The sequence below is a fragment of the Etheostoma cragini genome, chromosome 24 (assembly GCF_013103735.1).
Source record: "Etheostoma cragini isolate CJK2018 chromosome 24, CSU_Ecrag_1.0, whole genome shotgun sequence".
NCBI lineage: Eukaryota > Metazoa > Chordata > Actinopteri > Perciformes > Percidae > Etheostoma > Etheostoma cragini.
In genome coordinates, this window is record NC_048430.1 from 11989814 (window position 1) to 12017247 (window position 27434).

The 27434-nt window shown below is 39.0% G+C and overlaps 2 protein-coding genes across 4 annotated transcripts in view; both read right to left on the reverse strand.

The window, feature by feature from the left end:
• Positions 1 to 613: 613 nt before the first annotated feature.
• On the reverse strand, positions 614 to 7271 carry LOC117939526 (four and a half LIM domains protein 2-like). The gene is made up of 6 exons (XM_034864954.1): positions 7121 to 7271; positions 4409 to 4597; positions 4114 to 4288; positions 3047 to 3216; positions 2713 to 2899; positions 614 to 1087 (listed from the first exon to the last, which is right to left on the reverse strand). The coding sequence occupies exons 1-6, from the start codon at positions 7199 to 7201 to the stop codon at positions 936 to 938; spliced, it is 954 nt and encodes a 317-aa protein (XP_034720845.1). The 5' UTR covers positions 7202 to 7271; the 3' UTR covers positions 614 to 935.
• Positions 7272 to 9822: 2551 nt separating this feature from the next.
• LOC117939462 (kinesin heavy chain-like) overlaps positions 9823 to 27434 on the reverse strand; it is a 37102-nt gene continuing 19490 nt past the window's right edge. For 2 of the 3 annotated variants that reach the window (XM_034864831.1, XM_034864832.1), the window contains exons 16-26: positions 26843 to 27040; positions 25308 to 25425; positions 24563 to 24633; positions 24354 to 24463; positions 22228 to 22329; positions 20986 to 21046; positions 19902 to 19973; positions 19703 to 19807; positions 18810 to 19026; positions 13065 to 13166; positions 12204 to 12424 (exon numbers count right to left, since the gene is read on the reverse strand). In XM_034864831.1, coding sequence (XP_034720722.1) covers positions 13078 to 13166; positions 18810 to 19026; positions 19703 to 19807; positions 19902 to 19973; positions 20986 to 21046; positions 22228 to 22329; positions 24354 to 24463; positions 24563 to 24633; positions 25308 to 25425; positions 26843 to 27040 — 1143 coding nt within the window. In that variant the 3' untranslated portion in view covers positions 12204 to 12424; positions 13065 to 13077. Of the gene's footprint in view, positions 12164 to 12203; positions 12429 to 13054; positions 13167 to 18809; positions 19027 to 19702; positions 19808 to 19901; positions 19974 to 20985; positions 21047 to 22227; positions 22330 to 24353; positions 24464 to 24562; positions 24634 to 25307; positions 25426 to 26842; positions 27041 to 27434 lie in introns of those variants that run through there. The other variant, XR_004655589.1, reaches the window with a different exon arrangement.

Genomic DNA, 27434 nt, shown 5'->3' on the forward strand with positions numbered 1-27434 from the left:
CAACTTCTCAGGAACTTCTCTGAAACCAGAGAAAGCAATACCTTCTAGTGTTATTCCAACTTTGTATTTATACCTTCCAACAAACTAAAGGTGTTTTATTCCTACTATTCTCCAACCATTTCTGTTTTTGAATCTAAACTAAAGACACATTTTTGCTCACTGGCCTTTTTTAACACACTGCACACTCATTCTGTTATGTCTTTCATTCTAAATTTCTAAATTGCTGCTTGTTATTGTTTTTTTTTGTTTGGTATGCGTGTGTTTTGTCTCTACTTTTATTTTTACATTTCAATGATTTTAAATAGCACCTCGGTTAGCTTATGTTTAAATTTGTTCTAGAAATAAACTTTACTTCCTTACTCACTATTCTAATTATACAGTACACTGTATGTATATTTATCTTTGGAGCATAAGACTGAACTGACAACATACAAAATATTGTTTTTTATGACAAGCAGCATAATTGAAATATAATAAGCAAATTCACAAACACATCAAATCCACAAACACTTTATTTCAGTTCTACATAACTTATGTCATTAGGATGAACTGTATTAGTAGTATTATATTAACTCTGTTAAAACAATTACCGTCACAATGCTCTCATCCATCAACAAATGTTATTTTGCTGCCAGACACGCAGAGGTTATATTTCCCAAAGGAGATTAACAAAGTATTTATGGAGGATTTTAGGACAATGCTTTCCAAATGGGAATGTTTTCTAAGAAACAGCAAGACATTCAGTAAGCACATTTTGGAACGAAGGCTTCCACTCATTTACATCTAAACGCAGTATCATCAGCTACTGCACAAAACACCTTATAACGGTAAGAACAGGTTAATGTGTAAGGGACCAACACATGAAATGTTAGGAAGAACATTGTAGGCGCTCTCTGATTGGCAGACTAACTCTTTTTTTCCAGCTCGGGGATCACTCAGAAGTCTCTGACGCATTCGGGGCAGAGGAGGTCGTCTTTGCACGTCAGGAAACCCCGACCCACCAGAGACGTGCAGCAACCTTTGCAGTTGAAGCAGTCGATGTGCCACTGCCGCTGCTCAAACGAGATGTACTTGCTGCCCCCCACACCTGAAAACAGAAGCAACAAAGTGAAGCCATGAGTGACCTGCAACATGAGTCCCATGATATCTGTAATGCAATTATCCCGTAATTGATGGTGATTGGGGATGTTCTGGGGAAAAGGTTCCTTCCATGTTAAAGGTTGTTAATACTGTGGTTTCTTCTGTCTATTTGGAGTTCACATTGGAATGATATGTAATGAGATTTGACCTTGTTTCAGCCAGTATTTCCAACAATTTAGGACATTTCCCACACCCAAACCCATTTGTGTTAGCTTGTGTTTTTTTTCATGAACATCCTATTCAGCATTAGACAGTAAAACATGTATTCCCTTGTTCCTATATTATCTCAAATTCAAACCGTAGGCTAAATCAAATCTTGCTTGTTTTTTGGAGCTTGACCCATACCGAGGGACTAAAAGTCAGGTTGTCTTCTGCTGCTTTGATTATGTAGACTGGCTATCACCAGACCATATGTAGTCTGGCTATCACCAGACCATATGTAGCCTGGCTATCCCCAGACCAAACCAAGTCAAGCTCAACAGATTTGAATTCGAGAGTTGGTCTGGAGAGTCTGCTCTGTATTGTCTCTGCACAAGAGGCGGAACCAACGAGCATTGTTCCAATGACTCTGTACGCAATTGAGTAGTCCTTCGACCAATCAAACCGAAGAACTGGGTGACGTACTTTGCGAGCTTTTACGAAAGCCGGTCGGTAGTAAGGCAAACACATCTTTCTTTTGAAAGAATTGTTCCAGGGAAAGTTTCTGTTCCGTTTTAAGAAAGAACTCGCCTTTGGAATCTTTTAAAACAGCAGCGACAGCGGCATCAACGGGTTGCCGCGCTTTGGTGGCAGCTACGTTGAATGTAAACAAGAAGCTGAAGGGATGTTAAACCCGCCACTAGCGCACAAGGTAGATAAGCCAGTTTGTGATTGGTTCCCACTGAATTGTGAACTGAAGCAGGAGAAATAAACGTGGGTGGGTGGGGTTTACCCAGTCTATTGATTAGAGAAAATAGTAATATTACCGCAAAGTATTAACTCTTAATACCAATGTATCTTGGTAAAATAAAGAAAATAGCGAGAATTACACAATATTACTGTGAATTCAAATGATAGAGTAAGAATCTGTCTATTTACAGTAAAATCCCTTAAACTTTAAAAACAGTATGTGTACTGTAAATAAACAGTAGGTTACTGGCGAAGCTGCTGCCAGTATATTACTGTCAGCAGCACTTTGAAAGGATCATTTGTTGGACAATTCACAAGGATGTGCAATGCAAACCTTAACCCAGGACTATGGTTCCCTCAGATCTCTGCAGGGTAAATCCAGACAGCTAGCTAGACTATCTGTCCAATCTGAGTGTTCTGTTGACGACTAAAACTAGTGTTCTGTTGACTACTAAAACAAGTTCCTTCACGGGGATATTTTGCAGAGGCACCATTGTTCCTCCGGTCCGCCCAAGACGACTGTGATTGGTTTAAAAAAATACCGATAGACCCTCCTCTACAGCACTGTGGAGGAAGGTCTTGCAATGCGAGACTACAAAAGGACAGGAAACCTAATTTCAGTGGCAAAGCTAAATTTAGTGCACTTTGGTACTACTTTTTGATCTATTGTAACCAACGCTTTACCGCTGATTGGGGTGGTGCAGTTAGCACATTTCTTGGCAAACAGGTTGCAGAAGCAGTCAAGGCAGTAGGTGAAGTCGTCCCGAGAGGTGAAGCGCTGACCGGCCAGCTGCTGCTTGCAGCCGATGCAGACAAAGCACTCCTTATGCCAGGGCTGGTCACGGTAGTTCACTCCTACGGTGGTGATGGGCTGAAAGATATGGAATCACATCACGTCAGGTATGTTGTGTTAAAATGTATCTATTGACATTTCATAGACCTCCTCAATCTGTAAAGTGTCCTGAGATAACACTTTAAATAGAAGTGAAGCGTGTGATGAGTAAATCTGGTTTTACACCTTCTTGCAAGTGACGCACTGCAGGGCAAACTGCTTCTCGTAGCAGGGCATGCAGTAGTTGTTGGTGTCCTTCTGGGTGAAGCTCCGGGTGCCTATGGGCTGCTGGCAGCGGTTGCATGTGAAACAGGTTGTGTGCCAGCTGTTGCCCTTATGCTCCATCTTTCTGGAGCCTGGGGGGGGGGAAGTGGCAGGGAAAGAAAAGAAAAGAGACCAATACGATACTTAAATAGAAAGTTTTACAATCCAGAAGTATGTATGACCTGAAGACTTCTTCCATCACGCCGAAGACAGCATTAAGCAACTCACACAGGTCATGGAGACAGTTTGAGTACTTTAAAACACTAAAGTTACTATACACCATTACACACAGTTAACATCAGACATGTTCTAGCTGTCACAGCTTAGTCAAATCTGAACACAGGGACACACACATAATTATCTCCAATGTCCATCAGGAATAAAGCAAATCCACTTAGAAATCCTAGATAGAAGAAAGCTCCTTATATCTGAAGAACCTTCCTGAAAATAGTTACTTTCTTTTTAAGTTCCCTTCAGGATCAAAGTTAGCCAGGGATAGTTGTCTGTGCATTTGGGAGTACAGAGAAAAACTAGAAACTGCTAATTTTGTGTAGTTTTAATGTTACTTTTACTTAAAGGGTCCCAAATAGTGAAATTGGGTTTTTATGAGATTTTGTTTGTAATATAAGTTGGGGGTGTAAAGTTAAAGCTGTGAAAATGTGAAATTGCTCACTGCTGCCAGTTCTCCACCCCTCCTACAAATCATGACTTCCTCCCAGCTAAACTAGCCAGTTAGAATCTGATGTATTTGCTACGTAGAAAGCGGTAAACCGATTTTGTTTTTGGAGTCTTGGCTCGACCTGTCCTGAGTCAGGCATAACGGATATGTAACAACTGTCCATTTTACACCACACTGTCTTACAATAATGTTATATAATGATGGAGGAGTACAGTGTGTGGTATTAGTACTTTTACTGAAGTAAAGCATCTGAGTACTTCTTCCACTGCTGCTGTTGAGAATGGAGACACTAAAAGAAAGGCCTCCTCACCCGGCATGATGGTCTTCAGACATGAGTGGCACTTGGAAGAGTACTCGCTGCTGTAGCACTCGATGCACATCAGCACGTCGTCCTTGGTGGCGAAGGGCCGATCCACCAGAGACCGGCTGCACGTACTGCACAGGAAGCACTCGCTGTGCCAGTGGCGGTCCTTGTACGACAGATCCTGCACACACACACACACACACACACGTATTTAAAGTCTATATTTACATAATAACTCAAATGTACCCAGATTCAAATTAACTACTTCATAGCAGGAGATAAAGGTTGGAGATAGATTGACCTTGCTGGTGGAGCTGATGAGCTTCTGGCACACGTGACAGTTGCTGGAGAACAGATCATCGTAGCATTTGACGCAGTACGGGCTGTTCTCCTTCAGGATGTACTTTTTCCCAAACAGGGACTCCTTGCACTCTGTGCAGTCGTACTGCTCAGTCATTCTGACTGGAATCTCCTCTCGGTGTCTTCTGTCCTGCAAGATGAAAAAATATGTGTACAAAACATTCACGCACAGAGTTGTAAAGAAGATATACAGTATTTGCAGCCAAGATGTGTTGCCGTATACATTTTCAAAACTCGGATTGGAGTTTTGATTTTTTGAGAGCAGACTATTTTCTGCAAATAACGCCTTCGTTACTGTGAACCAGGTACAGAGAGTCGCCCTTCTGAGACTCTTGGAAACTTAATTGAGTACTACTCACAACAAATTAGGCCATGGAATGCTGCAAACAACTGCCCCCGAACAGACACATGCAGAGTACATGCCTACCACTTTTATTAATGGACATAATGTGACTTTTAAATCTGGTTTAGTGGCTCCAAAAGAGTTTAAATCCAAGTTTATGGGGCTCTTAATCTGCTCTCCTTCCTAATAATTCCTCAAAATCCTTTGGATGAAAGAGTGCACAAGCAATGAGGAAAAATAAGGGTAAAGACAAATGTTGGGAAAGCTAGAAAAGATCAATAAATAACATTCAAATAGCGTTGTTTGACAAAACGTGCTGAAGAAGTCCAACTTTAATAATAATTAGATTTTAGAAGTCTTTTAGTTTGTGTGATGCTTTAGCGTTTTTGCCGCTATTTTTTGCCGCCTTGAAATTCATTCAGCTTAATGGCGGGGAAAACCGAAATACAACATACGAGAAGGACCACTGAAAGAAATGTTTGCATCATCTATCGCAGACTTTTTAGAATGCAACTTATTCCAGATGATTTTGAGTGTTATTACCTCTTTCTGCTGGAAGATGGTTTTTGAACGTAGAGGGTCAAATATTTAACATTTGAGGAGCAGTTGAAGACTTTGCTGCCTGATTTTGTGTACCTATGTTTTCCTTTGTATTCTTATGCCTTCTATTTGTTGTATGTATTTCACTTTATTGTGAAGTTAAATGGAATTAAACACACAACTGTTAGAATATTTCCCAGTTTCTAAAATGGGAGGATTTGTTTCTGCATCGAGTAATTTTTACTTTTAATACTTTAACTACATTTTCCTAATGATACTTACAGACTTTTACACAAGTAACAGTTTCAATGCAGGACTTGGACTTATAACTGAGTATTTTTTACAGGGTAGTATTACTACTTTTACTTAAAGGTATAGTAAGTGATGTTATTAGTGTGGTTATTATCTTTGAAAAGTGCTACTTACTTACTTACTTACTTACTTACTTACTGTGTTTTGTGTAATGAAATCTTATTGTGTAAAGAAACTAGTAACTAAAGCTGTCAGATGAATGTAGCGGAGTAACTACAGTAACTAGTAACTAAAGCTGTCAGATGAATGTAGTGGGGTAAAAGTAGAATATTTTTCTCTGAAATGTAGCGGAGTAGAAGTAGAAAGTGGCAAGACTAGAAAAACCTAAGTAAAGTACAAGTACCTCAACATTTGGCCTGGAGTAAATGCAGGGGCGTCGGACTGGGGGGAGTACCCAGGTCCCTCATGTGAGGAGGGTCTATAAGATGCTAAAATGAATAGCTGGGGATCCATAGAAAATCCCATTCTACAGGGGCCAGAACATTATGCTATGCCCCTGGGTGAATTTACTTAGTTTTATTCCACTGCTGGTTATAGGATAGTGATGTTAGTGAACCAAGGGTTAACAAGAACCAACAGTGCTCTGTCTTTACCCAGAATTAGTTAATACAATAATGTGAGTAATTTAATAATGTTTAATACTTCCCAAAACACAAAGGCTGTTAGTGTCTGGACATTGGATCCAAATCGGAGCAGTAAGAGTTTCCAAATGTTGTTCTTGTCATTATCATAGCTGGTTATTAGATTCATTGTCCGATAGTTTGCAGATGACTTTCATCTTAATTTGGCATATCAAAGTTTGGATAAAACAGTTTGTTCCTACACATATTTTAAATCAAAACCTTTACCGCTTTTTGTAAAACCTTTTCATGTAAGGTTGGTTGAAGAAGACGCACAGATGTATTTATTATTCACAGGACGGTAACATCAATCTCCAACTAAAGTTTTAGGGGTGCAATGCCCTTAATACCAGACATGTTCCTCATTCACTACACGTTTTCTATTAATTTGCGAGAGCAATTCAAAAAATCTTCTAAACATTCTCAGAAACCTGGATTTTATATATCCATAGGCTTAATTAACAAGGGGGAATAAATCAAAAAAGGCCAGTATCCACTCCCCCCAAAATTGGGGTTTAGCATTGTCCAAGGACAGGGCCAGGGCCAGGGATTGAACCACCAACCATCCATTGGCAGGCAAACAGTACACCCCCTGAGCCACAGCCACCCCATCTCTCTCACACACACACACACACACACACACACACACACACACACACACACACACACGAAAGATAAGCACAAATGAAATTGCCAAACATCTCTGAAATGAATGTGAATGATTTGGTAAAAATAAAAAATAGCAAAAAGCAAAAAACTGGAATACATAGAAGAAAGTACAAAGAACTTTGGGTCAACAGACTGTATGCAGAAAGCGAAGAAAGAAAGAAAGTCTTACCCTGACAGAGCGGGATGTCGGAGGTCGGAGGTCGAGTGTCGGAGGATGAGCCGGACTGCTGAGACCAGAGGTGTCGTCCATCCGCCTTTTAAAGTGAACACAAAATGTGACACACACACACACACACACACACACACACAGAGACACACACAGAGACACACACAGAGACACACACAGAGACACACGGACACACGGGCAGGAAGGCGGGGGTAGTGGTGTGACCAGAGTGGGCAGGTCAGATTATATTTGGACTGCTATAAATTAAAGCCCAAATGCTGAAAATTGTTGAAACATTTTTTTTTGGAAGATTATTTTTTGGCCATTTTAGGCCTTTAATTGACAGGACAGCTGAAGACATGACAGTTCAAAATTTACCAACTGAGCTATCTGGGCGTCCAGATGTTGAAACATTTGAGCATTCAATCATACAGGACACAGCTTATACAAATACATATGTCTGCACGCAAAAAACACACACGCACGCACACATGGACACACACACACACACACACACCTTTTTTTACAGTGTGGTATTGGTCCTTTTACTGAAGATAAGTTTCAGATTGTACAAAGAACTGTTTCTTCTAACGGTTCAGTGAAATTGAGTGACATGTAAGGGCTAAACGGCCGCCACTTGTTAGTCCTTAGCCTAATTTCTGCACAAAAAAAGGGTTTGATTGGAATAGTCTGACCACGTGTGACTCCAATGAGTGTCAGTAAGTCCATGTTTACAGTTTTTATAGCATTTGATTTTTTCTGCAAAATCATGTTGCGACACACTGCATGATTTTTTTTTCTATTTTAGCATTTTTTATGGGTGCTATTGCTGTTATACTATTATATTTACTCACAGTGTACTTGGAGATCATGTGGAGGCAGGGCGTCTGGACATTAAGTCCTTAAACCCTTTGGAGAGGAATTTTTAAAATAAAGTACCCAATAGAAGTGGCTCCCAACTCGGGGATTGGCGACGCTCAAGATGCCAATTGATCTGATCCAATCTGAAAGGACTAACAGAATAGTAAAGTTAAGATGTTTGATGCATTTCATCTTTTCCCTTTAATTGCATCGTTTTGTGTTTTTGTCTTGTATTACTGGATTACTTTGGCCTTTTGGAGGGGTTCTGAAAAAAATGCTTATTATGCTTAAGTAAATGAAGCCCCAATTAACCCTCTGAGGATCTATTTGAATTCTGATCCCCATGTGCTTCATATCATATAATTTGGCCCTAAAGTGGTAATATTTCTAAAGTCTCTTGTGAAAACATACCTACACTCAGTTGATTTGGTGCTTGAAATGAGTTTACAAAAGTCTTGGGTTTAAAATAAAGTAGCATAATATAATAAAATAGTAAATAAATGTCTAAAATGGTATTTTGTTGTATCACTTTTTAAGTTGGAGTGTTTTTAACCATCGCTTGGTGTGTATTTTGTCCTCAGAGGGTGAAAGTAGATGAAACCCCTAATAATCAAGCTGCTTAAAAAAAATATATAAATATTGAAATACTATAGAGTTAAAATCACAGTCCAGTACAGACCAACTCTGGACGGTAAATCTGAGATAAGTGCTCCTATTCAAATTAATGTTCTGCTTGTTCAGCACTTGTTAAGTAAATTGCTGATAAAAAGACTTAGAGAAGAATTGAATTACTGTTTTATTCTCAATTCTTCATAATCCTGGCACTGGTGGTCTGTTAGGGCTGGTTAAAACCGCTTTGGGGATCTGAATACTTCTTCCACTGCAGGGTTTACTAGGTCAATGTTCTTCTTCAATGGTTCAATTGTTACAGACTGGAGAAGTAGCAACACCAACAGTTTATCTCAATCTGCCCAACTCCGTATATTCTTATACCAGCAGAGGACGTAAACACACACTCATTTGGCTGTTTTTTGGTGTTTTTTCTGGAAATTTTGTTAAAAATTGTGTGTTGTTAAATTTAGACTGAAACTATGCCAGCGGTGTTGGACTCATGTAGACTCTGAAAGGGTAACCACCGTTTTTTTCCATTTTTACCATTTTCTTTTATATTATATTATATTTTCACACTATGTTTTGTGTGTAAGTGAGTGACGGAAACAACACTCTGTGACATTGGTCCATTATGAAGCGTGCCACGGACCGGGCTACAGGGCAAATGTGCATCGTCAGTTTGGTCCTAGCACTAGTGCTTTATTTCTTCTTCTTCTCATATTATTATTCCAAATGTCTGACAACATTATGGAAAGGATCCCTAAAGAGATAGACCTTTTTAAAACCTCTTTCTGGTGGGTTTAGTGAACACAATTTCACGGATGTTTTTATGGTTAAAAAAAGGTTTATACTCTTTCACAGAAAGGTAGACCTTCCTAGAAATCCTTTCCATAATGTTGTCAAACACCATTTATCGGAGCCTTTCGGCGGCAAAACGATCACTTTGTTGACATAAATACAAGATGGACAACTGTCCTATTAACCAATACTGAGGCTTGTTTTGACACTGCCGACTGCAGTGACTTTGCGTAACACTGGACCAACGTCAAAGATTAATTAAAACTTCTAGGTAAGAGCCCCAAACATCTAGTATAAAAACATCTGTTCAAAACTGATGATGATGAGAATGATAATCGGCAATATTTCAGAGGGAGATATATGTATAGGGATTAAAGATTATATCATGACAAGATATCTGAAAGGCTTTTATTTTGACGGGGGGAAAAAAGACAAAAGTTAAATAGATATATCTTTTATTAGCTTTAATTGCATCAGTTGTAGGTATATTAGAAGATATAACGCAACGGCCAAAACAAACAAGGGAACTAAAATGACATTTTAGCAAACTCAAAATGTACATCATGATGAGGTGAATGCACGTTGTCCCTGAGCATGCCTTTAACACAAGCTCTAGTCCATGCACTTACATTCATTTATTGGTCATATTAAGTGTGACAGCAGCTGTCCGCTTCACTCCAAACAGCCACAATCAAAACCATCAAACATCAAATAAAGAAGCTGAAAATCAAGCTCCGGGTCACAAGATTCTTTGGCAACAATCCTGCCCAGTGGGGTGTCGTCTGGTTTTATTGTAGTGAGTATACTGTCATTTTTTCCCCCTCCCAGCTTTATACTCGCCCGTCCCAGAGCGACAACCCCATACGTTTTCTCCAACGTTAACCGTGTATACAGGGTTTTCCCTCACTCTGAGGAAGACTTAGGTGTGCATATTTGCCAGGGAAAGGGGTGGTGGTGGGCGTCCTTCAACAAGAAAATGTGAGGTTTTTCAATAATTTAGTGTCTCTTTGTGGGATTTTCTCTCTTTGTGGGTTTTTGCATCTTTATTTAGTTGTGTTGTCTCTTTTTGGTCATTTATGTTTCCTTTAGGGTTGTTGTGGGTCTCCATGGTCATTTATCATCTCTTTGTAATCGGTTTGTGTCCCTTTGTCTCTTTTTCACATCATTTTGGACCGTTATTATCTCCATATCCATGTCTAAAACGTTGGAAAAGCTAGAGCAGATAATAATTAACTAACGCTCAAAAAGCTTAAAGACATAAGCTGCTAAAGAAGTCCAACTATAGTAATTTTATCTGAGAAAATGCTTTTGGTCGTATTCATTTGGCTTTAGGTGCTGCCCAAACACAGCTTGGGTTTTGCACTTGAACTAAAATGGCGGGAAAACCCTGGTACAGCATCCGCCTCATCTGGATCATTTTCTGTAGTTTCTCTAACGTAAACGTCTGGTGCAAGGTCACCAGAAGCGGTAGTATAGCTTCAGGAGCAGCTTAAGGTTAAATTTGTTCTGTACATCTCCTATTAGTTAATTTCAAATTTGCGCAAAGATTGACCGCCAAGCCACCGTGTCGTTTGTTCCTATGCAACTCGCAGCACAAACAAAAGTCACAAAAAAACGTTATCCTCATGCTTTTCTAAGTGGGTAAATGGAAATCCTCGACCTTTCCTAATGGGTGTACGCCGTTTTCATACCTGCATATCACGTAAACTTTACCACTGATGCTGACGCTTTGTCGCCCCTTTGTGTCATCGCTCTCGGAAACTAAAAGTATCATCTCAAGATAGTATTGTGCATTCAAGAACATGCTAAACTGGCAGCACGAAGACAAAACAGCACAGACATTTATGTATCTTTGATTATAGAGTAGAGGGGAAAGAGGAAGTGGAAATTATTCTGCAAAACCTTGCAAGATGTTTTTACCTGTAAAAATATAAGTTCAGGGGTTTCAAAAGGCACAAGGTGTGGCGGAGTGAGAGTTTCCGGTAAATTCATTAGTCTGTCGTGAACTCTGTGTAATTGACGTCTCTGATTGGCTGATCAGCAGCTTTACAGCTTGAGTGCAGAACTTTACAAGACTCTCCTAGTTGTAGTAGCAACATAACAAACCAGACTGTAGTACTGTTCTGAGCCCTGGGGACGCCTGATTGGCTGGTCAGTGTCCCTGCAGGAGTACAGCATGATACAGCCAGTCACAAACCCTTTCAACTGTTAAAATATCTCAGTAGGGGACATTCTTTTTTAAAGATTTGTAGTGTTCATTTTTTTTATGATTGTCACCAGTAGAGAGATGTAGGAGGCAACGGTAACTTGGGAAATGTCAAAAAAGTGACAAAAACTCCAAAGACAACACAGTATCAGCATAGATATTAGGCGTTAGTATAGGAATGCAACCAGGGCCTTTCAGAAGTGAGGAACTCAACCATTTAACCAACTGTGTGTCAATATGTGTTTTTGTCCTAACAAAGTGGCTGCACTTCACTTCCACTTGAACTATAACTCAAACCTTAACTTAATCAGGATGAAAAACTTAAAGGCATTAGCTGCAATGGAATAAATTGCCCCCCCCCAAATTGAAATAGTTTTACATTTTGGGAAAAACTCGTATTTTCTTATTTAGTTCGATGAGAAGATTGATTCCACTCTCATGTCTTGTTTCTTTACATTGGTTGGATGAAGTGGTATACATCTTCAGATCTAACATTCAGCAAGATAATAGATAGGCGTGTTTTTTCAAAATGTCAAACTATTCTTATAAACGAAGGAATGCTGGTTTATTTTGTTTATTTATTTTGTTTATATTTGTTTATCTGTTTATTTTCTAAATGAGGCCTCTGATATCTACATTCAGCAAATTAAATATGTCTACATCTTATATTAGTATATATATATATATATATATATATATATATATAAGGGTGTTTGGATGTTGCTTCTCTGAGTGGTGACAGTCTGTCGTGATGTCCTCCCATTGGTGCTCCAAAAGGAGGGGCGGGTTTTGTGGTTCCAGGTGGGGCGGTTCAGCATGCGGCAGTTATTCCGGCTGCAGAAAGAAACAAACATGAGAAGGCGGCAAGCCCTGCTTTTACATATTTGTACTTTTATCACATGATTTTTTCCACGGGCCAAAAAATGTCATTGAAAATTATTTTAAAAAAAGACTTATGGCGTGTTCCCACAAAGCCGTTTTTTAATTGCAATCGGCGAACAAAGCGTATGCCAAAATAAACACATCATAATGCTGATTTGCAAAAAGTCTAAATTCAAATTCTAAATTTTTTTTGGGGTGAAAATCTGATCGATCGGGGCTCTGCTGAAAATGGAGCTGCTCCATAAAAACAACAACTCCTTTTTCTGTCCGGTCTCGGTACGGTAATGTGTTCCTCCATTTCAGCTTAAACAACTTCCGGAGTCAGGAGAATCTAAACACTGATTGGCTTTTGGAACACATCTACATGAGATTTTTTTCACTTGAATTCAAATATTTCAACGCAATGGAATATGCTGCAACTTGGCGCCTTTGCCTTTTTATGGAATCGCGCCGCCAAATTTGTGGGAAACGCGTCTAGTTGGGAACAGACCATGAGGCTTTACTTTACAATCAAGCCACTGTTGTCAATTACCAACCGGACCAATAAATTCAGATATTTTTCTCCAGAGTATACTGACAGGTTTAACTTGCTGTTGTGGTGTCAGTTGTTGTGGGTGTAGACGCCTCCGGCTCTGATGGAGCTGCTGATGGGGGATGACGGTGGATGATGGCCTGGTCGGATGGGCTTCGCTGACGCACAAAGACAGAAAGAAATGATTCAGTATTCTGTGTTTTCCCAAGGTTTGTGGAAGACCGCACGTATTTGGTGTTTTTCACAGAAAACCATATTTATTACCATTATTATTTCCATATCTGTGTCTAAAATGTTGGAAAGTTAGAGCAGATAATAAATAAATAAATAAATAAAACTCAAAAGCTTGAAGACATAACTCACTAAAGAAATTCACTAGGGACTGTCAACAATCATTAAATCTAAGAAAAGTAACGTAGTTCGTTTTGATTCCCACATTGATTTTACTTTAATTTGGCTTAATGGCAACCTTACTCTAAATTACTTTTCAAGCGATTCCACTGTCTCAGATTATTTTTCCATATCAGAATGAAATCCTGAGAGTCTTGCTGGAGTCTTGACTGGGACTGAACTGAGTCCCAGTCAGCCTCTTCCCCGTCTGGACGTTCAGACACAACAAAACGTGTTTGATATTACCTAAAGTATAAAGGCTTGGTAGTGTATTTAAATCGTAGGTGTGTGATGATCGGGAAGGACTGTATATTTTTGCTGGTCTTCAGAAGGTGTGGCCACCAGAGGGGCAGCGATTAGAATACAGACGAAAGGTTCCTTTTAGGCGGTTTATTGAAATAAAGGAGGTTTGTGAATATGTGTGTGGTTCTGAAACCGAGATACAGGCATACATCAGTAAAATGTAGATTATATAAGGTTCAAATAATGAGTATATACCTAGCAGGTATAATAAACAAACACAATCAAGATGTTAAATTATAATGTCATAATAAAGGCTTATTACTAAATGCAAAACTTAGAAATAGAACACAGAACAGGAAATCTGCAGACTGTCTAGGTTCTGGACCTTAAGCCTTATCACCTTGGTGATGTAAATTTAATTTCCCCTTCTGTCCAAGTCTTCACTGCAAAAAAGGGGTGCCAAGATAAAAACACTGAATCTGAGGGAAAAGGTACTCAAAACAAGTGAAATATCTGTCCATGCGGCAAGATAATTTCACTTGACAAGCTTGCTTAATTTAAGATTATAGTGTAAAGGTCAACACTTAAATTAAGAAATTCACTCTTAATGTTAAATAACTAATTATTTATTATAAACGTATTCAAGTGACAATTACAGTTGCATAGAAAACATATGTTTGCTTGTTGCTCTAACATAAATCCTGTTAAATTTTGTCAGCTTATGAAAACCCTTATAACTCCATTAATGAAGGATCAAACTGTCCAAGTGAAAAAAGAAAAATAACATAAAACTGAGCTTCAAAGAACATGTATGACACATGTAGCATTTTACAAAAAAAAGGTGCACACAGCCTGGCATCCAAATGATGGTATGATGACAATAATTTGTCTGCATACACACATAAGACCTGCAAACATTAAATAATTACAACAGCAGCTACACATAAATAGTATGTAAGCGTGATCTGTGCTTGTTTTTGTTCAGATTCATTATGGAAAAAAAATTGTTCGCACAGATAGGGGCACCCAAACAATTGAAATTTTGTAATCTATATCTGTAAAGGCCATTGTATTGAAATGGGGTATTCTTTATACTCTGAGTCAGAAAATTCAACTGCAGCAGCACTTATTAACACAATAAAGCTTTCCAGTTTCACTTCTGAACGTTTTACAGAGGGGTTTGATCAGATGTCATTCATAGCCTAAGTTATGTAACATTGTATACCTAAAAACGTAGCGAAAATTGATTATTTTATGGCTGTTGACACCAATGCAGTGTTAAAAGAATACATCTAAAATAAAGAATATCTGGAATGATTTTCTTTTCTTCATTATGGATATCTGAATTTAAGATAACTATAAACAATTGGATTGTAGATATCTGAAATTGTGTTTCCTAATAATTATATTGCAGACATTCATACATTTAATAACATAAGATTGACTTTGTTGAAACCCCCTGGATCAAACTGCTGCCACTTCAAGTTGAGTTAACTTTATTTGTAAATTCTACAATATGTCCCTGACATACAGAACATTTGAAAATACTTTTCTCTTGAGTACAAGTACTTCGTTACTGTACTCAAGTAGATTTTTCTGATATTTTTACTTTACTTTACTTTTTATTTTTGTGGTGACTTTTTACTTCTACTCCTTACATTTTAACACAAATATCGGTACTTTCTACTCCTTACATTTTAAAAATTGGCTCGTTACTTTCGATTTGTACAAGAGGTTATGTCGGTTATGTTTACGTCATCAATACCATATTCAATCTAAATGGATGGGAATACATCTACTGTGCGTTGCATTTGACGCACGACTAAGACAACTCAATAGATTCAGCATTGTGCATTAATTCACAGCAAATCATTGAGGCTTGATGGCACTAACGTTAGCACATAGTAGTATGGATGGTGTTAACGTTAGCACATAGTAGTATGGAGGGTGTTAACGTTAGCACATAGTAGTATGGAGGGCGACATGATTGATAATGGAGAAAACAGCAAGACATTCCCATCCTCCTCAGCCTTATCTGAGAGAGATGTTTGAGACAGTAGGCATCAAGAAGGACTCCTGGCCAATGTGCTGGGGAACTTCTTCATTAATATCTGTTTAGTCATTCATATTTTAATCCTTTATTTTATTTCCAGAAGCCGTATTTGAGCACACACATAAATGTAGATTCATTTACATGTATGGGAGAAAGATTAAAAATAGAAACTGAATCTGTGACTTCTCACAGATTCACAACTGCTTTCATACAGAGATAAGTGAAACATACTTTCTTAGGTGTTCGCACATGTAATGTTTGTGGAGATAGCTATGGAAAGAATCCTGCCAGATTAATTTGTGTCACTTTGATCCCGTTGATTGCGTTTTATATTTAATTCTACGGACGTGCATCATTGTTATGGTAATCCAAACTACACAATACTACTCATTCATCACGTTTGGACACGAGTCACAACTGTCAAACTCCCATTTTAAGATATTAGGCTAGCTAGTGCAGGAGTGGAAAGGGGAAATATCAGGCTTGTGTTCGAGTCTTTGTTGTAAGCTTGTTCCTTAATAGGTTGGACATAGTTTTACAACTAATTTAACCGTGAATGTCACTAAATAATCAAAAAAAGAAACAGTGTTCGTGGTTTACAGTAGAGACGTGGTAGAGACGCAACGTTGCACTCGCCAGACAACGACTGATATTTTCGTAATGAAAACGGCTCATTTGTTCATGTCTGTCTGATCGGGTCCTAAACTCCTGTCCCAGCAACCCGTTCCCACCGTAATGTTTCACAAGACCCCGACAAATGAATGGGAAAAAGAGGCGAATTGATCGGAAGTGTTTACTGCAGCGGTGCAGCCCCGCCTTCAACACATATCACCAGTTAACTCAAAAACCAGTTAAACCGAAACACCGGTGCACCGTCTGTAGTTAATCCTACCAAGTTTTCCCACTGGAATGGATTTTTACTTACGGACTTCTCCACCGCATCAAAAATGTCCTGTCCCGTCGTGGTCCCATGCATTGCAGCCACATCCAACAGCTCCTCAGTGACTTTACGCCTCTAATAAAAACTGATAACTGCGCTGTGTCCGTGTTATCTGTGCTTTCATCAACAGCTTTGGAAACACTGCGTAGCTGCGTGTCTCCTCGGCCAGCTGTGTTGTAAGATGTTCTGCTAGTTCCTTCACTCGGTCGGTGATGGTGTTTCTTGATAAACTGACATTTTTAAAAGTCTGTAACTAGTCGGGACACACCTGCTCACAGACCTTCAGCATGCACTGCTTCAAAAACGCTTCCTCTGAAAAAGACTTGGACGCGTGGGCGATTTCTTCAGCCACAATGAAGCTAGCTTTCACCGCGGCCTCGTTTTTGGCTGTGGTTTTCATGAACAAACTCTGCTGCGACCGCAGTTTGCCTTTTTATTCTTGGGCAATTTGTTGCTTTTCTTGAAGGCTAACGCTAGCTTTAGCGTACTTAGCTCCGTGTTCGGTGTCAAAATGTCGACGCAGATTGTACTCTTTGACAACCGACACCGCCTCGTAAAACAAAAGACATACCGGTCTTTCTCCTTGAAGCACAAACAAGTATTCGCCTTTTTCTCTTTCTGGACATTTTGGGATCAGTATTTATATCTCAATTCCACTCGTTGGCATCACAGACCGTTACGGTCTATGGTTGTCATGGACACTGCCGCGGCTAGCGTAGTCGAAATGCATTGTGGGAAATGGAGTTTTTGGTCAAAGCACGCTCTTAATTTATTTTTTGGTATTTATTTTTAGACACTCAAAACCTCTAAGCTCTCGCGGGCCACATAAAATGACATGGCGGGCCACATCTGGCCCGCGGGCCTTGAGTTTGACACATTTGCTCTATTGCATGAATTATTTTTTAAACATGGTAAAAATGTCTTGATGGGTTTTTATTACTCCAGGATGCTTAAATAATGCAATTGCAAAACAAAAAATATTTTTAAAATTGAAGGGGGGGTAGTTGGTAATTTGTTGCCATATGGCAACAATGCGCATTCGTGGAAAGTGCCAAAAAATCCATTATTTCTTTAAAAACTAGCTTTTATTGAAATAATTACCAAACAAATTCAACTTATATGTGTCAACATGTATAGCCCAATGTGTTTACAGTCAAATTAATTTAGTTTTAATTGTAGTTTTTGATAATTATTAATAATAACACTGTAATAAGTCTGTCATGTACACCTCAAAGAAGACACATGGATACAATGTACTTGATTAGGGGCAAAATAAGCACAACACACACACTGACTAAACTTACAACTACTGAACTATATGTCACTGAAAACATATTTCTGACACATAATCTTCCTTTAGGAACTCCTTATTTAAACCAGAAGGGTATATTGACTATAAATGTCATTGGACAAAAAGATAATTTGAGTGCGCCAACATAATTTCCTTAGGAATAACTCATTTTTATTGGTGAGCAATTAATTTACATTAGTGTGTAATTAATAATTTAGAAAATATATTAATTACAAAATGGCTGGAATAACATAATATAAATACATTTTATGTTTTTCTTTGAAAATACTATAAATCATTGCAAACATAGTGTTAGAGTAGCCTAAAGTTATAGTAATTCAATTGAGCACATCAGGCAAAATGTACACATTTCACGTCAATATTTGCATAATGTTGCCATATGGCAACAAATTAATTTTAGCCTTTTACAGAAAAAATACAAAATTTTAACTGGTTTAAATGATGAAAAATTAAAGTTTACTTATTCCAGATAACAGTTGAATTTTTTTTTTTTCAAAGAAATGCTTCTAAAATGGAGAAAAACAACTACATTTTGGCTGATCCTGGAGCGTGGTCTTTAGTGTGGCACATGTCCGGAAAAGGGGGGGGGGACAGGACTCTGTGGGTATTTGAAGTCATCAAATGAGTACAACTTCAAAATAAAAGAACTATTTACACAATTAAACAAAAAAACAATGCATTTTACATGGTTTATTGTGAAAAACACAAAGAAAAAGAATTTGTTGCCATATGGCAACAACATGCAATAGAGGGTTAAAACAAGATAAATTATCTAACACTTCTAAATCTAAGTTTTTTTTTTTTTTATCTTGCCAAGAACCAAATAATTTGCAGTGTTTAATGTGAGTTTAATGTCAGCTTACCGATCTGTGCGGAGTGGCCTCTCCTGGCCCTGTTCTCGGCCCGCACAGCCTCTTTGATGCGGTCCACCTCCTGCTGGTAGCGCTTGCGGTCCCTCATGGCGTTCTCCTTGGCCTCCTTCAGGGCGTTCTCCAGGGCTTTGACTCGCTCGGCCGTGGCCCGAAGACGCTTCTCCAGCTTGGGCAGCTCGCAGCGCAGGTCTGCATTGTCTCGTACCAGCTGAGGGGAGAGGTGCAGAATAAGCTTACTCAAGTACTAGTTAATCTTAAGGTGCTTATACATAAGTATTTTCATTTAATTCTACTTTATACTTATACACCGCTACATTTCGGAAATAATATAATTCTCATCCAATAAATGTATTAAGCAATCATATGCATTGATGCATTAGTATAAGCAAGTACTTTCTGTGTTGATACTTTTTGAATGCACAACTTTAAAAGAGTAATAATACTGTTCATTCAGATTCATACTTGTTTGTTTACATGCTTTAATGTTAAAAAAAACACTTTATTTTTCTCTGCCCATGGCTGCTGCACCTGTTGTTAACAACAATGGCAGCCAGCTTAGCATAGTATAGTATGACGATAAAGTCACAAACAATTCATAGTATAATCAAAAAAGCCATAGTATAGTATGTTGAAAAAAAGTCACAGTATGTCCTCTGTAAACACAGCAGTAGCCTAAAAAACGGCAATGGCCTGCCTGGATCAATCACAGAGAATAAGTGTTACTAGACTCCGAGCCAAGAGTAGAAAAAAACAAACAAAAGTGGAGCGTTGAGAACATTGGGAATTCTGTGATTTTTGCTCACAGGGGTTTCTCTGAAATACCTTTAGCTCCTTTTTGAAGCTCTGACCACGTTTAAAATAAAAATCAAAGTTTGATTATTTACCTGCTTGTGGACCTTGGTGAGCTGTTCCAAGTTGTTCTCCAGGAAGGAGATCTTCTGTTTCTGGGCCACGTTGCCAAGTCCCTCCTCAAAGTCCAGCTCCGCACTCTGCAAAAAAACATGCAGAGCACAGGTTAAATGTTAAACTGGCGGAAAAATGACACTGGACAACATTAAACAACCGGGGTGGGAGGTGATGTACCTTCTGAACCCGCGTGGTGAGGTCCTGAACAAAGACTTTGCGCAGGTTGTGCAGAGTCTGCAGCTCTTTAGCCTGAAAGAACAAAAGGAACATTATTCAGGTGGTTAAAATTAGACACAATAAAGGTTCATACTATGCAGACAATTGAATCCTCATTTTAGGTAAAGGTCGGTGATATTGTATATCTTTTTTTTTTTATAAAGTTTTTTGGGGGGGAGAAGGAGAATGCCATAAAGCAAAGGGCAGAAGGTGTGAATATATATATATATATTTTTTTTTTAGGTTAATATTTTATCCATACATGTGGACCTTTCTGCATTTTGTATCGTGTCAGTCCGTAACTATGTGGTTAGTCTTACTGGTGTTGCCGTAGCTAGCTGCTAAAGATGGTGGCCGTTCTTGCACATGCACAACTCATCATCATGATTGCTGTTTTTGTTGTGAAGAAGCATAAAAAGACTAGTGATAAGCGCAGCATGTAAACTGCTGTCTTCCCTGTGTTGCAGCTTCTAAAAAACTTTGGTAAGGTGGTTGTTTTTGTGTTAAGAGGGTTGTAGTTTGAATCCCACGGCAGGTTTGTTGTTTTAAAAGAGTAAACACACAAAGCAATGTGGAAAATATTTCAGAGAAGTTGTGCAGAAGCAGAGTGGTCTTTCAGCTCACATGCAACCAACCCATTCTCAGTCCCATCGCGTCAAAAAGCAACTTTTGGTCAAGAGCCTTTGGCATTTGTCATCAACGCATGAAGTCTCTTTTAGTGTCATATTTGGTCGATACTTATGGCGCCACTTACTTACGCTCTGGGTCGAGACGTACGTTTAACCGACATGTGCTGGAGTGAAAGTAGATAGAAGTTTTTGCCGGTACTAATACCTCAACCTTAATAGTATGTTTTAAAAATGTCACAAAAACACACTGATAGTACAGTATTCCATAAAAAATAATTTATATTAAAAAAAAGGAAGGAGACAGACACCGGGCCGAAAAGAGTGACATCCAACAGAATTTCTGCGGACCGTTGAAATCCCAGAACTTAAATGTTGATATACACTACACCGAGGCTAACTTTCAGTCAGACACATACCACTGTCTCCTCCAATCCCTTTAAGTCCTCTCTGGTCTGCTCCCTCTGTTCATTCAGCATCCTGCACAGAAAACAAGAGACATTTTCAACTGAAAATGTATTACATTCGATAATAATCAATGAGTATGTTTACATTCACACCAATATTCCACAATTATTCCGAATATGACAGTATTCAAAATCTGACACAGGTCATGTAAACAGCATATTCTCAATAAGGCTTTTTTCTTAAATTTAGCATTTTCGGATTAAGACATGGAACATGGACATGTGGGATAAGCTGGTATTATTAGGGTTTGTATACAATGCATTCAGAATATGTGTCTCAATGGGTTGTTTGCTGTAGTTTGCAACAGTTTACGGCTTTTTTATGGTCAGCTTTGTTCAGGGTGGGAAATTAGCTTTTTGCCCATGAGCCACTGTGGCTACTGGATGCCCAATTTTACCAGCCACTTATATTTTTTTCCCAGTCACTTTTTCCGGATTTCAAATTTATAAAAACAAAGTGCATATTTTGAATTGTTTCAACACATTATTTTGTATCATTAATATATATTTTATAAATATAAGCAAATAAAAAGTGATGTGAAACTATTAAAGCCTTTATTGTCACACTCTGCTTCTGGGTTCCCATCTTAAGTGAAAGTAGGTCAAGTTGTAATGTGTTGCCCTTACCAGCGGCACCATGTAATACTGTTATTACATTAACACCGGGGATATGTTGCCACATTTTTTTAAACCGATGTCACGGACTAGTGCTGAAAACCACTCCACACGCCACTGTGGCTGAAATTACAGCAATACAAGGCAAAGTCATCCGCCACTTTGAAAAATTACCCGCCATGGCTGGTGGCGGGTGCTAATTTCCCACCCTAGCTCCGTGTGTTTCAATGGTTGTTGTACACAAACCAACTAGCTGACAGTTTGCAGGGCTGCGGTAGAAAAAAAGAAACATAGCTACTTTTTACATTATGAAGACTTGGATATCAACAGACCATTTTAAGAATCTGGTTGAAGGAATAAAAGAGGAAGGCTGCGTTCACACAGTCAAACAAGTCCACTGGTAAACTTTGAAAATCTCATTTTACACAACTAAATGTAAAACGGAATATCCGTGGAATATTCACTTTCATTAGCCACTTAGAAGCATACTCGGAATATTGTCTTTTTGGAATAACAACAAAAACAGAAATATTATGTTCATGTAAAGGTAGTCAATGTATAACAGTGCAGTTAGCCTACATGAGTTTCTGTAGCTTTTCATCCTTCTCCTGCTCTTTGGCCTTCAGTTTGTCAATGTCCGACATGAGTCTCTCCTGCTCCAGTAGCAGAGCCTGGTTTAGACTGTGAGAGGAAGAGAAGCGGCAATAAATTAATAAAGCAGTTTGACCTTTATTGGAGCATTTTGTACGCCTTTATCAGACCTCCGACAGCGGCGAAATAACAGAAAAGGAAGAGGAGAGAAGGATAGACAATGACGGACAACAAAAATAAATGTATTACATATAATATAGCTTTCTCTTTTTGGTTGACATAAAACCCTAAAAAAGTCGGCAAAAAAGTTTCTTAGCCATCATAGAATTTAGCAAAACATGAAAAACAGGCTACCACACAGCTGACTCTCAGCAACCTGTTTCACAGTCTGGACATGTAATTCTTCTTCTTCAATGAATATGTGATTCTGGGGGAATTTCTGAGGCTCAAATCTTCTTTAAGTGTCAAATAATTACAGTGTGACTGACCTGGGCCAGAATTGGATGTGAACCAAAACTGATATGGGGGCCAGATCGAAATTTGCTAGGGGCCTAATTTGGCCCTAGGGCCATGAGATGACACATATTCTCATGGCTTTAAAGTCTTAATTCTTAAGTTTAAATTCAAAGTCCAACATTTAAATAGAGCATATTTACCAACTGTACCGGTTCTCAAAGTCAGTCTCTTGGGGATCTTGAATCTTCTTTTCTCCACAAGAAGTGAGAACGGACTTTGAACCAACAAGTTAATGATTTTCATGCAGCAGCTTTATTTGGAAACTTTATGTTCTCGTAGAATCTTCTTCCTCTTCTCAAACTGTCTCTCACTGAAAAGAGCACTTAACAGGATATCAAACTCAACCCTGAAACTTGTGTAAGAAATCCTCTGTGCTGAATCGTGGGTTGTTGAAACCCAAGATAGGTGACATTGGATTTTAACCATTTTTAAATGTTCATGCAAGATAGATCAAAACCCAGGCATATTGGGTCTAAAAAACAATCCAAATGGCATAAACATCACACATACAAAAATGTATAAAATAAATTACAACTGCAAGGAGTGGTGTGACAGCCATTTCCTCAAGTTAAATGTTTAAAAAATGAAGGACATGGCTAACACAATCGAGGGCACAGTGGTGGAGATGGTTGAGTCCTAGAGGTACTTGGGAACAGTGTATCCAAAATCTGCAAAAAAGGTCTGCCGAGATTCTATTTCTGTGATCGGTTTTATTCTACAGATCTTACTTTGACTGCATTTAAACTTTTTTTTTTATTTCATTCTATGGGAACCTTACAGTACAAAATCAAAGTTGTCTGCCCAAAATAGTTTCAAAGGCCATCAAGATAAAAGGCATGCAGCATCTCTCTGTAACAACGATTTTTGACAGACTAGTTTTGCGGAAGGCACGGTCAATCTTGTAAAGTTCTGACCACCCACTTTTGAAGAAATTCTTTCCTCTTCCCTCTGGGCGGAAATATAGGCTCTCCTTTTCTTTTGTTCCTTGTGCGAATAAAAGCTGTTAACTTGAAAAACTCTTAAATGCAGCGTTTTAATTAGTGTCACTTTGGGCCTTCTCAGTGACCAGTAAATTTGTTCTTAAGCACTCTGATGGTTTTGTGTTGCTAAGCCTCGTTTATTGTATTGTTGTTTTTTGTATCTCACAATAAAGAACTCTAAACTCTGAACTCCGGTGCTTTGCGTCAGCAAGTACTTATGTGTCCCGCTACACGTTCTGCGATGCCCTGTTACATCCTGCTACGTCCTGCTGTTCCTTGTAATGCCGCACAGTGCTCTGCTATGCCATGAACTACTACAAAGAACTACTACAAACTACTATTTTTTGGGACTGTTATTGCCACTCTTCATTTTAACCCCAACCAGTCGTCTGACACTGCCTACCAAGAGCCTGGGTCTGGGTCTGGGTCTCTCCCAGGTTTCTGCTAAAAGGAAGTTTTTCCTTGCCACTGTCGCACTGTTGCTTGCTCTGTGGGAAACTTCTAGAACTGTTGGGTCCTTGTAAATTATGGAGTGTGTTCTAGACTACTCTATCTGTCAAGTGTTTCAAGAACTCTTGTTATGAATTGATGCTATAAATAAAATTGAATTGAAATTACTCTGTGAGTTGGTCCAGCATCCTCTGCTTGTCTCCAATCTCGTCTCGAAGGCGGCTGAGCTGCTTCTGATGAGCCTCCCGGTGGTTCTCCAACTGCTCCTCCAGCGCTTTCTGGAGAACAGAAACGGGGTAAATAAACACATTAGAAGTCCATGCTTCAAATGTAATAATCATTTTACTTTTTCCGTTTCCAGCTGTGCTTTCAGTCACCTCGATGTCCTCGTCTCTATCCAGTCTGCTGATGTCCTCCTTCTCCTCTCCCAACACCTCGTGTCTTTTCTCTGAGAACCAAGAGAAGGGAAAACTTGTTTAACCTGAGGTAAGACGTCCGAGGCTAGGTTCAGACAGCTTGCGTCAGCCGTCAACCGGTGCAGCAAAAAACGCAGGTCTTTCCATTCATTTTTAATGCTGGTAGTGCGTTTTGGCTGCGGCGCAAGGGGGGGAAACGTAAAAAAAAAGCAAAATTTTAACACACCAAACACAAGCACTGAACTGCCCGGGAGTTTGAGGAACAGCTGACTGTTTCCTGCAACAACAAAGCACTTGCTTTGTCTCAGTCGTCGTTTTTTCTTTCTCTCTTTCCTGTGAAATAAATCTTCAAGTGTGGTTGGAAAAGTTGAGACCTTTAAACAATCTGACGTAAAACAGTTATTGTGAAATATAAAGTCTACTTGCGCTTTTTGGGGGGATAAAGAACACAACAAGACGTCACACAAATGGGCCATTTCAGCGACACCAAAAATGACCCAACGTCTCAATACATGTTTCCAAAAGCAAAAGAAACAAACAGATAATGACCCGTGTTTTCTAAGATATTGTGCTCAATTAAAAAAGAAATGAAAAAAAAAAGAAAAAAAAAAAGATAACGAGCATTTCATTCAATTTTGATGTTCAACTGACACAAATTGCATGACCCGGAAGTGACTTCCCCGGAGGAGCTTTGTGGTGTACTGACCCTGAGCCTGCAGTTTGGCGAGCTCTTCGGTCAGAGCGTCCTGACTCTCCTCCAGCTGCCTCTTCTTCTGCTCCATGTTCTGCATGTAGTCCGTCAGAGAGCGGATCTTGGCCTGGTGCTGCAACACATACACCACAAATGCTTTACATCAGAGCTCTTCAACAGGGGGCCGGGACCCCTAGGGTGAGGACACCCTTGGGGCTCGACATTAACCTTTTTTGCTCACCAGCCCTTGTTGCTGGCAAGTGTTTTTCCAAAAAACTATTTGCCACTCAGCCTTCTCACTAGCTGCTTTTTAGTGGGAAATTACATTTTATTTGAATAAAGTTGACTATGGTGTGCTATAATTAACTTGAAGAACCATAGTTACAGCCTTTTTAAATATACATGAGCTCTAAACACCCAAATCAAGACTACTTAAAATGTATAACACTGCAATCATCAAATATTCAGCTCTGATAATGTAAAGCTTCTTTTTGTAGCTTCTTATTGCATAGGCTTCTAATGCACTTTATAGTATGGTAGCGTCACTGTATTCACGTTTGGACACTTGGCTAACGTTCAATCAAAATATCTGTTAAAATATGAATATAAATGATCTATTGACGTTTTAAGTTAATTTAATGGTGTAAAACTATCGTGTGACTTTTTACCTTTCTAACGGTATATAGTATTAACTTGTTACTTTAACTTTTACTTTACAAGAGCCAGCTAAAGTACGATATCGCCGGTAAATCAGCCTTGCACTACCCTTGGCCATATCCGGACACCGCTACAGACAGTTAAAGAAAGTCCCATCAATGCTGTGAAAACTACCGGATCTTACTTCTGTACTTTCCAATAAAACACCATGCTTCAACAACTCTGAATTATGCAATAAGAGCTCCTTAATGTCCAGTTCAGTAAAAATAGAGGAGGTAAATCCATCACCCGGGCGTTCTTACGTCTTTCCCTCATTTCATATACTAATTAGACATCTAAATGTCCATGTACATATAGGACATTTCATACGTAGATTGTTAGATGGGTATACATCAATTCTGTTAAGATTTTGGTGATGGTTTCTTCCTAAAAGGAATGTCGTACTGTTGCTTGCTCTGAAGGGAAGTAACGGTTGGGTCCTTGTAAATTGTGAGTGTGGTCTAGACCTACTCTCTCTGTAAAGTGTCTTGAGATAACTCTTGTTATGAATTGATACTGTAAATAAAATTGAATTGAATTATTTAACTTTCTTGTGATTTAGTGCTTTAAAATGAAGAAAACAAAAACAAATGATTAATGATTAAATTCTATTCAAGATCACAGGGAAACCGCGTATACATGAACAACAAAAATTGCCTTTTGAATATTTGATTGAAAAGTAATTTAATAGGGGATTAAAGACAAAGTGTTATTTTATTGCCACTTTGGGTAATTTAGGGGACCCATGGGTCTTAAACTTCATCATGTGAAAACGTCCTAAGAATACTGATACTGAACCTCAGACTGGGAGCTACAGCTCTCTGCACAATACACATCAGCTGGTGGAAGGTTACCTGGGAGATGAGCAACTGACAGGACGCCAGCTCCTTCTCATTGGCCTGGATCTTGCGGTGGGTGTCAGCCTGAGCGCTCTCCAGCTGCTTGCTGCGGTTCACCAGAGACTTGACCTCAGACTTCATCTTGCTGATGTAGAGGCGAGCCACGGTAAACTCCTCCTCCACCGCCAAGCCGTTCCCCTTCGTCTCGGAGGACTGTGTGGGTGAAGCAGAGGGTTGGGGGGTCAGGGCTGAGCGTCTGTTTTAAATTATAATCCCATGGAGTACACTGTGTTTTCAAAAAAAATTCCTAAACATTTTTTTTTAAACCAGCGCCAAAACCTTTTTCTGCAGCTCAGAGCGTCTTTTTTGCATTCAAAAAAAATTCTGAAAAAAACCCTACGTGTAGTGCTTTTTTGACAACGACATGCGAGGTATATGACCGTATTTGTCCAGCCCAGCTGATGTTTTGTATAAATGTCTTTGTCCTTATGTAACTGTATTGTGGTTTTCAGTTGTCGAAATCTATTTTTCTATATCGATGTCTTGTATTAATGTTTGTCCTGACGTGCTGTTACCCCGTTTTATGTTTCTGCAGAACAGGAACCTG